The 13,671-nt window shown below is 40.7% G+C and overlaps 1 protein-coding gene and 1 long non-coding RNA gene across 2 annotated transcripts; one reads left to right on the plus strand and one right to left on the minus strand.

Moving 5' to 3' along the window:
• The first annotated feature begins 3,682 nt into the window (after nucleotides 1–3,682).
• LOC110884457 lies at nucleotides 3,683–5,675 on the plus strand. The gene is made up of 2 exons (XM_022132165.2): nucleotides 3,683–5,160; nucleotides 5,397–5,675. Exon 1 carries the CDS (start codon nucleotides 3,976–3,978, stop codon nucleotides 5,146–5,148), a length of 1,173 nt encoding a protein of 390 aa, XP_021987857.1. The 5' UTR covers nucleotides 3,683–3,975; the 3' UTR covers nucleotides 5,149–5,160; nucleotides 5,397–5,675.
• A 1,015-nt stretch (nucleotides 5,676–6,690) lies between these two features.
• LOC118483306 lies at nucleotides 6,691–10,951 on the minus strand. Its single transcript, XR_004870309.1, has 4 exons — nucleotides 9,605–10,951; nucleotides 9,420–9,499; nucleotides 8,931–9,027; nucleotides 6,691–8,442 (listed from the first exon to the last, which is right to left on the minus strand). It is a non-coding gene; the product is annotated as an uncharacterized LOC118483306 (long non-coding RNA).
• Between the last annotated feature and the right edge of the window lie 2,720 nt (nucleotides 10,952–13,671).

Below are 13,671 nucleotides of genomic sequence, written 5' to 3' on the forward strand. Positions count from 1 at the left end.
CAATGTGACCCATGTGTTGGAAATGGATGTTATTATGTATAAGCATATATGCTAACAATGTTGTAAACATGATAGCTTGAAAGAATAAGAACCATGTCAAGATGGACCAACTCATGGGAAGCAAACGGGTCAAAGAGGAGGCAAAGAAACTAGCATAAACATGGCGAGCACAAGGTAAGTGATTTCCATAATCACTTCTTAGTTTGTTTAAGTAATATAATGTTTAATTATTAAGTTCATATGAAGTTGAGGTCAAATCAATAGATTATTTTGATAAACACATGAACGGGTCGAATAATTCGTAGATGAATAATAAGCCGAACCCGTATAAGTTAAGAAATTCCTTAACTCGGATGTTGGATTTCAAGTTCACATGATAGAATGTTAATTTACAATCATGTAGGAAGAAACGAGAGGTTAAACGGATAAAAAATGAGAGAGTTATGTCCGTTTCGGTAAGAACTAATGACTGGAAAAAGTGCAGAGCTGACACGGCCGGGTGGTTGGGTGGTTAGCTGACACGGCCAGGTGAAGGTTCTGTCAAAAAAATATTATTTATGTGATTTATGCATCGTAGGCTTCGGTATATTATCCGTGAACTACGTTGGGCCTCCCAAACATGATTTCGAGTGTTCCCTTGACGATTATAAGTTGTAAACCCAAGTCTAAGCCTCATGTAATTTATATAAGAGTATGATAGATACATATAAATGGTTGGCGACCTTTTTACGAAGATGTAGTACTTGAATATGTTGAGATTACGGGTTTGCTAACCAAGTTATTATTGAGTATGTTTGAAAGTGCAGGTTTATGAATGTCGGACTTTCGAAGTGTTGATATAGTAATGAAATGATTGAATGTTGGAAGGATAATCGGGTTGAAGTAACTTAAGCGGTTAGAATATGCTATGGACGTTTTAGTTTATACAATATTTTATGTTTGGTCGTCACCACCTCCTAACGGGTTAGTTGTATGAGGGTATATGTCATACCCATTTAATTGGCGGGTAATCGAATGCGTAAGAGAAATGAAAGTACGTACACGAATGGAACTAAAATGACGGTTTTATAAGCAAACAAGTATAACGACTAACTTTTTAAAGCTTTGTTGTTGATTGTAGGTAAATCCTCAATTTTGGCGACTTGGAGAATCGGAGCGAGCGCGTGTTCATGTTATGTCATAACAAACGCTTCCGCTAGCTTGTTCAAATGTTTTTGGTCCAAAATTTGTTGTATTGGTTCCAAGTAGTATTTTGTCGAATGAATCGTAGAATTGTATCTAGTCTGATTATGTTTAAAACAGGGGTATGCTCGTTTTACGGACGGGTCATGCCCAAATTTTGTTAAAATTAATGCATATATGTTATTGATATCATCGTTTTAAATTGCAAAAAGTTGGACACTCTTAAGAAATTTTTATACTTCTAGTGTCCCTTAGTCGTCTTTTATTAGACGCAAAGTCGGGACCTTAGAAGTTTTATGTAACTAAATATATATCAAACACTAAACTGCACCATTGTGCTCGTTTTTCATTGTTTTATCAATCTAGGTTTGCCCTTTTGACCCAAACGACCATACCAAAATTGACCTACTATAACCTGAACCTATGTTGACTTGCACATCTTGTCGCCTCTAGTAGATATACATTATTAGGGTGGAGGATCAATCCCAAAAACAACATGGGTCACTTCATATTATACAAACACTTTAAAAAATAAACATAATAACACAAAATTATAAATCTATACTAATAAATAAAAATCCTTTTCAGACACACGTCACCTGATGCATTCTCACGTTATTTTTTTTTTATTTTTCTCACCTATTAATTAATAATAATATGCAAGATAAAAAAGCTAACCGGAAATTGCTAGAACTTGATTGGAACCAGTGGCGGAGCTTGACCAAAAGTTTCGAGGGGGCGTAAAGTGATGGGACCCAAAATTTCTTTTTTCCTATCGTTATGTTTTGGGTCTGGTCGGGTTGGCTATTCGATTCAAGTCGGGTTAAATAACAATAGTTCAAAATAAAACAAAGTGTATATTTACCAAACTACTCTTCATTTATATACAAAGTTTATAAATATTTAGGATATACAATTTTGGAAAAATAATCAGGGAGCCGATCCTATATAATTTTAAAATTTTCAGACGAAAAATCGGAACTTATACCCTTCTAACCGAAACATTGGGGTGGGCGGGTGCACCCCCGGGCACCCATAATACTCCGCCACTGATTGGAACCCTAGCCGGGAAACCTAGACTCGACGACTTCGTTTCTGTGGGTGGGAGGCAAGCACGTGTGGGGCCGGATGTCGGAGATTCGCCGGCTCCGGATCTCTCTCTGTGCTTTCTTTCGCATCTCTTTTATCCCGTCTCTTTCTGTGCCTGTATATCTCTTTTGAGAAGATGGGAAGAAAGCATGATGAAACACGTGTAAAATAGTAAGCCAGGTATGTTTTCTACTATTCATTTCAACTCTTCTGTTAATAGATATTAATAATATTAAATAATACAATCCCGATAAGAATAAAGATTTGTTTTCAACTTAGAATTAATGATAATAATAATAATAATAATAAATCATTTGTATTTGCCCGCGATTTTTTTTCAACTTTTAATTAATTAATAATAATATATTGTTTGGGTTTGGTGGTAGAAGAAGGATGAAGTTTTTTTGTTTTTTTTTTAAATTTTCTTTGTAAAACTATAATTAGGATAAATTACATAAATTTGTATTCATATGGATTATTAGATTCTATCACCCTCAATTATTGGCTATTGGCCGCTACCACCCTCAACTATCACTTTGACGCCCATCACCCCCAACTTAATATTTAGTGTGTTCTGTCACCACGTCGTTAACTGATCACTAACTTTTGATCCTGTTACTGCACTTTTTGGGGTGTCATATGGATCTTGGGAAGGTTTTAGGGATCTTAGAGCACCCCTAAAAGTAGAGTAACAAGATCAAAAGTTAGTGATCTGGTGACAAAACACACTAAGTGTTAAGTTCGGGGTGGCGGGTGTCAAAGTGATAGTTGGGGGTGACAGCGGCCAATAGTTAAAGGTGATAAAATCCAATAACCCTATTTAAATTAGACTTCTCTTATTTATTTAATATCCTTTTCTCAACTATTACTTTCATTTTTTTCGGTTATTAATAACCATCTAATATTTCATTGGTTCACCTCCGTGTAACACATATGTTTCTAACCTAATAATAAATGATATAAAAACAAAATAAAATTTTATAATAAGTAAATAGCATATCAAAGTTCATTTTTAAACACATATCTTGATGATTGTATGTGTTAACTGATCACATTATATTTATTTAACCCACACAAATACACGGATCATTTTTTAAGATACAACTTCTTTTGTTATTACTTAGTATATAAATATAACGTATATTTATGTAACCCGTGTAATACATGGGGTTGTACCCTAGTTTAACATTAAATGAAAATCAAGCAATTCAGGTTATAAAACCAAAAGCAAACCCAGGTTCTCCTTAACCATCACAACAATAAGTACAATCAACTTTCCATGATATCATTTAAGAGAATTAACTACTAAAAAGATTAGGAAATAAACAAAAACCAGTGATTAAGCATAAGAAAAGCCTTCTACTTGAAGAGCTGACTTTTAGTGGAGTAGCAACAACCAAAGGAGCTTTCGGTGAATCACTAAATGCAAATTTCTCATGCATGAAACGGCTATCAACAACTGAGTCGTCTTTGGGGACAATCTCTCCAATCCCACTTGATCTCTGTAGCATTCGTGAGACCTATCCTTCACCTGCTGGAAGTATTAGTCAACCATATTATTCCTACAGAATATTTTGTATGAGCAATTTACATGGTATCAAAGCAACGCTCTGAACCCTAACTAACTTCGCTGAGGCTACGGTCTCTGTTCTTGTTTTCTTTTTCACACCCACTTCCCTATTCCTCCTCCCCATCATCTGTACCATGGGTGACAAAGGAGATAACAACAACAAAACTGATGCCCTTCATCCAGTGTATACTGTGAACAACATTCAACACAAAGTACGTGTGTTGGACGGAACCAAGGTAACCTATTCCTCATGGGTTAAGCTTTTTCAGTTGCATGCCCGTGGCTACAAGGTCCTCGACCACATCGACGGAACCAAGCCACCGGCGAAAGAAGATCCGAACTTCGAATCATGGACAGAAATAGATGCAATTGTGTTACAGTGGATCTACGGATCTCTGTCGGACGAGTTGCTTGTTCGGGTTCTCGAACCCGAGTCCACCGCTCTTGAAGCCTGGACTCGGATCAAGAACATCTTTTTAAACAACAAAGGATCCCGCGCTGCAGCTTTGGAGCATGCTTTCACTAATCTCACATTGAAATCCATGCCGTCCCTTCAAGCATATTGCCAGAAACTCAAAGAAATCGCTGGGCAACTGTCTGATGTCGAAAGCCCAGTGAGTGAAAACCGTTTGGTTATCCAGCTTGTCCGCGGACTCTCTCCGGAGTATGACACTGTTGCCGCTCAGCTTAACCAATCACTTCCCTCTTGGGAAGTGGCCGTCAACCTGTTAGATCTTGAAGAGCGCCATCAATCGGCTCGTGATACTCCACCAATTGTAGCTGCTGCTCTTGAACCACCCCCACCCCCTCCTGCCATGGATCAACAGTCTCAGAGACGTGACACTGGACCACGTGGGCAGTCCAAATTCTCAAACCAGCAGCGCCGCAACAATGGACCGAGGCCCAATCGTAATAGTAACCCGCAACAGCAGTCTCTGGCCCACAGCAACCCACAACGCACTGGACCCTGGGACAATAACCAATCATACGGACCTGCTGCATCTCAAAACTTTGGGCCTGCACCTTGGTGGGTCAATGCTTATGGGCCGCCCAGTGGTTGGGCTCCCCCACCGTGTCCCTACCCAACCCAATCAGGCTGGGCCACACCTTGGCAACAGGGCCCATGGCAGCCCACTGGCAGATCCAACAACAACAAGACATCCTCCTCTCGCACTTCTCCACAGGCTCACATCACCGATTTTGATCCGCTGCAACCTACTGACATCGGTGAGGCATTTCAGGCTCTCTTGCTGTGGACTCGATTGAACCGGAATGGCACATGGATACAGGGGCACCCAATCACATAAGTGCAGACCCAGGTATATGCTCTGACTCTCCTACTATTAATTCTATTAAATCTATACTAGTCGGTAATGGTCACAAAATGCCAATTCTTGGATCGGGAAACATCAACTTTCCTCATTCTCAACACAACCTACGCCTTAATAATGTCCTTTACGCTCCTAAAGTTATCAAAAACCTTATCTCAGTTAAACAATTTACACGTGATAATCTTGTTTCTGTGGAATTTGACCCATTTGGATTTTTTGTGAAGGATTTCAAGACTGGGAAGATATTGACGCGTCACAACAGTGATGACAGTCACCTCTATCCTGTCACCGCTCCTGTTCCCGCTCCGTCCGTTTTTACTGCTACCACTCCCGACTCATGGCATGATCGACTAGGCCACCCGGGAGTTTCAATTGTTGATTTTCTTGCTTCGAATAAATTTATTGCTTGTAATAAAACTAGTCGTCTGTTTTGCAATTCTTGTCAATTAGCAAAGCATAAACGCTTGCCCTTTGTTTTATCTAATTCCACTACTATTTTGCCCTTTGATATTGTGCACTGTGATCTATGGACATCCCCAATCGTGTCAAATACCGGTTATAAATATTACATGATCTTGATTGATGACTATACAAATTATACTTGGCTTTTCCCTCTTCGATATAAATCCGAAACCGTAACCAAGTTTATAAAATTCTACACTTACATCAAAACACAATTTCATTTGCCCATAAAATCCTTTCAATGCGACAATGGTGGTGAATTCGATAATCATCACTTTAAAAATTTTGCCTCCACAAACGGTATTCAATTCCATTTCTCATGCCCACATACCTCACAACAAAACGGCAAATCCGAGCGTATGATCCGCCGTATTAACGAAATCATGCTATCCATCCTTACCCATGCATCCGTACCACCCTCCTACTGGGTCGAAGCCGCACACACGGCTAGCTACCTACATAATATTCTTCCATCCAAAATTCTACAACATCATACTCCTACCGCCGCATTGTATCTACGTCACCCAACGTACGATCACCTACGGGTTTTCAGGTGTGCGTGTTTTCCAAATCATTCATCTACCCGCACACATAAACTTTCTCAACGATCATCCTTATGCGTCTTTCTTGGCTATCCCGCGGATTACCGAGGATACCGATGCTTAAACATCCAAACCGGGAAAACATTTTTTTCTCGCCATGTTACCTTTGATGAGACAACATTCCCTTTCTCTCACTCACACCCCAACCGTGATTACTCTCCTCTTGAACAAGACCTGTCAACCATAATATTCACTCATCCAAACACATTTACTACACCAACTTATCCAAATCTCACTGACCCCACCTCTCCCACTAACCTACCTATCCACTCTACCTCATCTGTTACATCACATTCTCATGCACCAACCCAACCTGATCCCAACCTTCACTCAGCTCAACCACGGTTCGACATACAGTCAACCGCTCACCCACCCATGAACCACACTTCCGCACCCGTATCTCCTTCACCACCCCCACCCCCACCCCCTCCGCTTACACAACCACCTACCCATCACATGACAACCCGCCTCAAAGCCGGAATTACCAAACCAAAACACCCTGTTAACCTACACACCTCCACACCGCCATCGATTTCTCCACTTCCTAAATCACACCTTACCGCTCTAACCGATCCAAATTGGCAAGAGGCTATGAATGACGAATATAGAGCCTTAATGGAAAATAACACGTGGGAGTTAGTCCCACGACCGAATAACGCACACATCATTCGTTGCATGTGGCTATATCGCCACAAGTTTCACGCAAATGGTACGTTGCAAAGGTACAAAGCTCGCCTTGTTGTTAATGGTAAATCTCAACAGGTTGGCGTTGATTGTTTTGATACCTTCAGTCCGCTCGTCAAACCTACTACAATTCAGACCGTACTCAGCATTGCCGTTTCTCGTGCATGGCCAATACACCAACTCGATGTCAAAAACGCCTTCCTACATGGTGATCTGAACGAAACGGTTTACATGTTTTAGCCACCTGGATTTGTGGACAAACAACATCCGTCCTTTGTTTGCCGGTTACGTAAGTCTCTATATGGCCTTAAACAAGCTCCGCGCGCTTGGTATCACAGGTTTGCCACTTTCATTACAAACTGTGGTTTTCGAAGTACGACGTGTGACACCTCTCTTTTTGTCTACCAAAACGGATCTCGTATGGCATATTTATTACTATACGTTGACGATATCATACTAACTGCTTCTGATGACCGCTTGCTTCGTGATATCATTAATTCTTTATCAGCAGAATTTGCCATGTCAGATTTGGGGAATCTTCATCATTTCTTGGGTATACAGGTAACACGGAACCGAGATGGCTTACTTCTTTCGCAAGGATCCTATGTTCGGGATATCCTTGAACGCGCCAACATGTCAACATGCAAGCCATGCAACACCCCATGTGACACTGACTCCAAACTAAGTGCGCATGCCGGTACTCCATTGTCCGACGGTACACTTTACAGGAGCCTGGCCGGCGCCTTACAATACTTAACCTTTACCCGGCCCGACATTTCTTATGTAGTCCAACAGGTGTGTTTATTCATGCATGCGCCGCGCGAACCACATTTTCAATATTTAAAGCGGATCCTAAGATATCTAAAAGGCACTGCAGATCATGCCCTTCACATAAAACCATCAAAGTCTTTGAAACTAACTGCATATTCTGATGCTGATTGGGGGGGTTGCCCAGACTCGAGACGTTCCACTTCTTGGTTTTGTGTCTTTATGGGAGATAATCTGGTCTCTTGGTCGTCAAAACGACAACACACTGTCTCCCGCTCAAGCGCTGAAGCTGAATACAGAGGTGTCGCAAACACGGCAGCCGAAACTAGCTGGCTTCGTAACCTTCTTCTGGAATTACACATACCTACACGCGAAGCCACCATCATTTTTTGTGACAACGTATCAGCCGTATACTTGTCAGGTAATCCGGTTCAACATCAACGAACCAAACATGTAGAGATTGACATTCATTTTGTTCGTGACAAGGTTCGTATGGGCGATATTAGAGTTTTACATGTTCCGGCCGATTACCAGTACGCCGACATTTTCACAAAGGGTGTCCCTAAACAACTATTCAACAGATTCAAGACCAGTCTGTGCGTTCGTCATACTTCCGCTACGACTGAGGGGGCCTATTAGTCAACCATATTATTCCTACAGAATATTTTGTATGAGCAATTTACAGGAAGTTCCATATCACATTGAATTTGCCCAATGTGGCAACCAGGTGCTCTTGCTTCCCATCTTCAGTGACCTAATTAATTTTCCCATCAAAAAATCAACAGTTAACTGTAGATTTCTTGCATAATGTTACATAAAAGAGACTAAAAAAGATAAGTGTGTACAATCATCCATAATTATCTTACTGAACCAGATATTGCAATCACCTTAAAATATAAATAAATAAATAAATAAATAAAAACCACCAGAAGTGGCCTAGTGGTGGAGTGACTTGGGTTCTCTAATGGAGACCCAAGTTCAATTCCCATTAGTGCCACTTTGGTGGCCACCGACACCCGCTTTAAAGCCGGACCGAGGACACTCGAGGTCTCGGGTTCGAAACATGTTTCTTACCCCTCTTTGATGGCTATGGGTATTTGCCGTCAGGGATCCTTGTCGGGTGGTGAACTGGGAAGGGAGATCCCTTCTGCGGTCAGGGGTACCGTGCAACTACCCTTTAAAATATAAATAAATAGCATACCACTATGCAAAGAAAAAAAATAATGTGAAACTAATGCATACCCACAAGAATTGGTCGCCACGGAACTTATTAAACACTTGAGCCCAAGAGGATTCAACTTCAACAGCCTTGGGGCTGAAATTCCATTTTCCATACGTCCTACAAAATGCATTTTAATCAGTAAATAATGTTCAAATGGGTCAAGATCCTTTTGTAACTTAGGTAAACTTTTTTGGGCAGGTTTGGCAGATTGGGTTGGTTTAGCCGGTCAAGACCTTTTGGTGCCATTTTTATCATAATAACTAACCTACTAATTACGATTACAAAACTATTAATAGTATAATGATCCTTTTTTTTCTTAAAAAAGCAACTTTGAACAACTTCTAACCCATTTAAACAACTTCATTAGATTTTAGATGACTTTCAACAAGTTTGACCCTCAAACCGTTTGACCCATTTCCCTTTTAGTCCTAACCCAAACCAACCAGTATTATATAAATGTGCCAGTAGTGTCACTTCAAAGTTACATATTCAGAAAAAAATAAACTTACGTAAGAATTCATGTTGTATAACCAGCAAGAGTTTTTCTAGTTCAAACGCCCACATCTCGCCCGTGCAATTATATTCAGGTCTAACAAGTGACACACAAAGAAAAGCTTCACCTCAACACAAGCTTACCAATTTATAGGGAACAGTTAATATACATTCGTAGACATCCAAGTTGGTCAAAATTTACCTTTGCTCATGAGCTACTTCTCCATCAAAACCCTTCAAAATGAATTAGGTGTGAAAAATATGATTAGCACAAGTGTTTGGTAACACTTAACATTATTTTATTCGTTAGTGCACGTGTCTCTTTGATACCAGATAATCAAAGATGCCTTAAGTAAGTAATGTGTTAAGCAAAATAGATCAACCATATCTTTTCTTTAATGGTACGAACAGGCTGATGCTACCAAAATAATCACACCGGGAATGTTTAGTCAAATGAGCACAGTGTGTCTAAGTTGGAGTTCATGTGGTTGATTGAGCATCCCATTTGTGATCCAAGCGAGGCATACATGTAGTAAGAATTAGTTTGGATGTGAGCCCTCTTATGTATATTTTCGTGACTTGCATTTTGTGTAAAAGGTTGGTAAATAAAAAACTATATCAGTTAGGATATTGATTACAACGTAATTTCAATTTGTATAATTTATTTACCATCAATATATAATCTGATCAAATAATAGCGCCATAAATAAGGCCAATTTAGGATAACTGGAAATATATGAACAGGTTAAACTACAATTTTTATAAAACTTTAGGGATTGTTTTAGTCATTTTCAAAAGCTTGAAGTTCAAAGATGTTAAGTAATTTAAGAAAAGAAAAAAATGAGTAGCTGAAGGTTGAATTTGAACTTGCCTCATATAGAAATCAGGCAATGCAACTTACCATCCGACCAAGCAAGCTTTGTGTTATATTTATACGTCTCCTCTTAGTTAACAACGGTTATAGGGAAGATTTGAACTCACAGTTTGTCAAGAAAGCGACTGTATTGCTGCAAGCATCAAAGTAGACATTTGAACGGCTTGGATTCTTGTCACATTGGATCGTCATATCATACGACCCATCACATTATCCATGATAGTCTCAGGCCCAGCATCTGCACCCAAAGCAAAAAACCTTCCTTGCAACTTAGCTCGATGTGATGTAGGCAACTTTGTCAGTACTCCTTTAATCCCCTACTACTTTGAATTACATTGACCAATATCTTCTGAGAGAGATTCTTGAATCGTGGATGCCAAGGAAGAACATCTGGAGAAGATATAGGGCCAATTCGAAAACGGAGAAGAAGATGTAATGTGGGCATTCTCATCAAATCCCAACGCTTTATTTTTCGGGACAAATTGAAATGACAAATCGAAGGAATCGGATAGAAAAGACGAATTGTGGAATTGATTGCAGATCAGGTTTAATTGATGGAAGAGATAGAGGGCGTGGATTCCATTGATGAAATCTCTCCCTTACTTTGATGGATTTGCTTGCTCTGTAGTTGAGGGGATTTGTAACTGGTCTTACATTCAATTGGGGATTTTAATGGCGGTAACTAACGATTTTGCCCACTGATTTGCTTGCGGAAGATTACATTGAAAGTTACAATACTGTACATTCAATATTGAAAATTACATTACAATACTGTACATTCAATATCCTTGTAAATCAGTGCAAAATTCCTAAAATACCCTGTGTTAAACCTTTTAAAAATGTGCAACTTTCAATATCCTTGTAAATCAGTGTCAAAATTCCTAAAATACCCTGTGTTAAACCTTTTAAAAATGTGCAACTTTCAATATCCTTGTAAATCAGTGTCAAAATTCCAAAAATACCCTGTCTTAAATCTTTTAAAAATGTGCAACTTTACCCCCTCTAAGATAGCTTGGCTCTTGAAGACTCAAAAAACCAGTCAGTCCGACGTGGCTAGAGTTATGCTTCAGACGACTTAGCAAGAACCTGCAAGATCACAAGGAAACAGACACACCGTTAGCCTCGTCACAGGGAGGGGGGTCTCTCTGTGACCAAGCTCGGGCGTGAGAATAAGTATTTGTAAGGAGAAAGTAAGTCAGGGAGAGAGAGTGGAGAGTTTAGAGAGAGAAAGTGGCAGTTACCAGTTTTGGAAGTCCAAGTATGGTATTTATAGTCTTTGGGGTATGCTGACGTGGCGAGTTAGTTATGGCCGGACCAGTCACTGTCATGACAGTTATGCCCGTGGGGCCCGGTTAGTTATGGCGTACCAGTGTATTTGTCCGTTTCGTTTTATGGTGTAAGGTGCGATCCGACCTTGATGTACTATGGTTCGGTTCTATGTTTGACGGTGATTCGGTCCGACCAAGGACGTATCCTCATCAAGTCCCCCTAGTTTGTAGCGTTTTTTGGTAAAAGCTTCGAACTATAACAGCATTATTTTGGCGGTTTGAGTCCCTGATTTTATCGCTTTTTTTCGAATTTCAAATTTTTTGGGGAAGTGACCTATTGCTGGGTGACCGTCGGTCATTTTAGCTTTTCCGTTTGACATGACGCTTGATGTGCGTCAGTTATCATGACGTGTCACGTCCTGATTGGTTGTTTTAAGGCGGTTTCATACCTCTATAAAAAGGGAAAAAGTGGTTTTTCATTTTCACTTTTTACTCTATCTTCTTCAATCTCTTCTCTGAGCCGAAGTCTTATTTTCTGAACAGGTTGTACTCATCTTTTCCATATGTCGAACAAAAGCAATCTGTCCGGTTGCTTCAACATTCCGAGTAAAAGTGGTTTGGAGTGGTATGTAAATACATACGCGATTCCTGCCTCATTGCACCCCGTTCTCCCCGAAAAGGATACGCCGATTTATCCTTTTGTACCGGGGAAAATAGGAATTTATACTCGCCTCTTTGACTATTGCAACTATCGTCTTCCTCTGACGAAGTTTTTGATCGAGGTGCTGTTGTTCCACGAGGTTCACTTGACTCAAATGAACCCCTTCGGCCTTGCCAAGGTGTGTCACTTTGAGCTGGCTTGTCGTGGACTGGGGTCCGACCCGGATTTGCATGTGTTCCGGGCTTTTTACATGTTGAATCGGTCCGGCAGATGGTACACCTTTGAGGTCAGAGACAAGAATTCTTGCTGTTATACGTGGATTAATACGAGTCTCAAGGATTAGAAAGATCGCTTCCTCCTGGTTGATGATAGATGCGTTCCGGAGTTCATGACATAGAGGTTAAAGAAATCGAAACTCCCGCCTCCGCTTCCTGAAGATTTCGAATACAACGGAGACTTATATGCGAACTTAGTCAAAGAAGCCGGACGTATACATAAATATCCGGAACACATCCTTGTCATGGGACGGATCAGCATGATATGGTCCGAACCAGGGTGGTATCCTACCCTTAGATGGAATGGCAAGGGTTAGTTTTACGGTGTTCCTCGAATTTATATATTATTATATATATGTTTTTTGCAAGTTTCACTACCGCGACAGACTATAGATATTATTTGTTGTTTGTTTTTTGTGCAGCTATGGGTTTGAAAGAGGCCTTGAGGCTAAAATCCTTCGAGCCTAAAGAGTTTGAGATCCGAGCTACAAGGACGCCGAAAGGCGATCCTCCGTACCTGAATATTGTGCAGGGGAATCTTTACCAAATCCCGGGAACCTGAGGCTCCAGAAAATCAAGGAGGTTCGGCCGGTCAAGGGGGTTCAGGTTCGGCTCCTACGGCGCAAATAGCGGATGTTGTTCCGGTTCAAGCTGTGGTGGTGGTTGGTGGTGCTAAGGGTAAGGAATTTGGTTCGATCGGGATAAAAGGGTCCGGTTCCAAGTTTGTGATTGAGGATGAGGGTATCCATCTTTCTGTTGGAGATGAAGGAGAGCGTGACGAGGGCGTAAAAAGAGGTGGTGGTGACGAAGATGAGGATGAGGCGGACGAGGAAGAGCATCCTCAAGTTAGCTTGAAGAGAAAGCGAGTTGTTTCGTCTAAATCTGGCCCGAAGCTTAAACAGGTGAAGAAGAAGACAGATTCTAAAATTGTCACACTTGACGATGATGATCAGGTCTCCGAGTTTTCTACTGTTGGAGGCATTTTGGAGAATTTGGATGCCCATCTTCATGGGGGTCGTACTCCGAGGGACCACCCGGTAAACATTCCATCGAGCCCATTGTCTTTCGGAGGGGGGGGGGGGGGGTTATCAAGGTTATTGCCGATGTCCGTACGTCTGATCTTAAAAAGACCGAACCTTCTCCTTCGGGTAAGCTTACCACGGGGGTTGCTTCTAATGTATCAAGGCCGAG

The sequence above is a fragment of the Helianthus annuus genome, chromosome 10, assembly GCF_002127325.2.
Source record: "Helianthus annuus cultivar XRQ/B chromosome 10, HanXRQr2.0-SUNRISE, whole genome shotgun sequence".
In the NCBI taxonomy this organism is placed as follows: Eukaryota; Viridiplantae; Streptophyta; class Magnoliopsida; order Asterales; family Asteraceae; genus Helianthus; species Helianthus annuus.

What these genes read in the sequence shown, in the direction of transcription:
- LOC110884457 (XM_022132165.2), top strand. Translation starts at nt 3,976, where the DNA reads ATGGGTGACAAAGGAGATAACAACAACAAAACTGATGCCCTTCATCCA.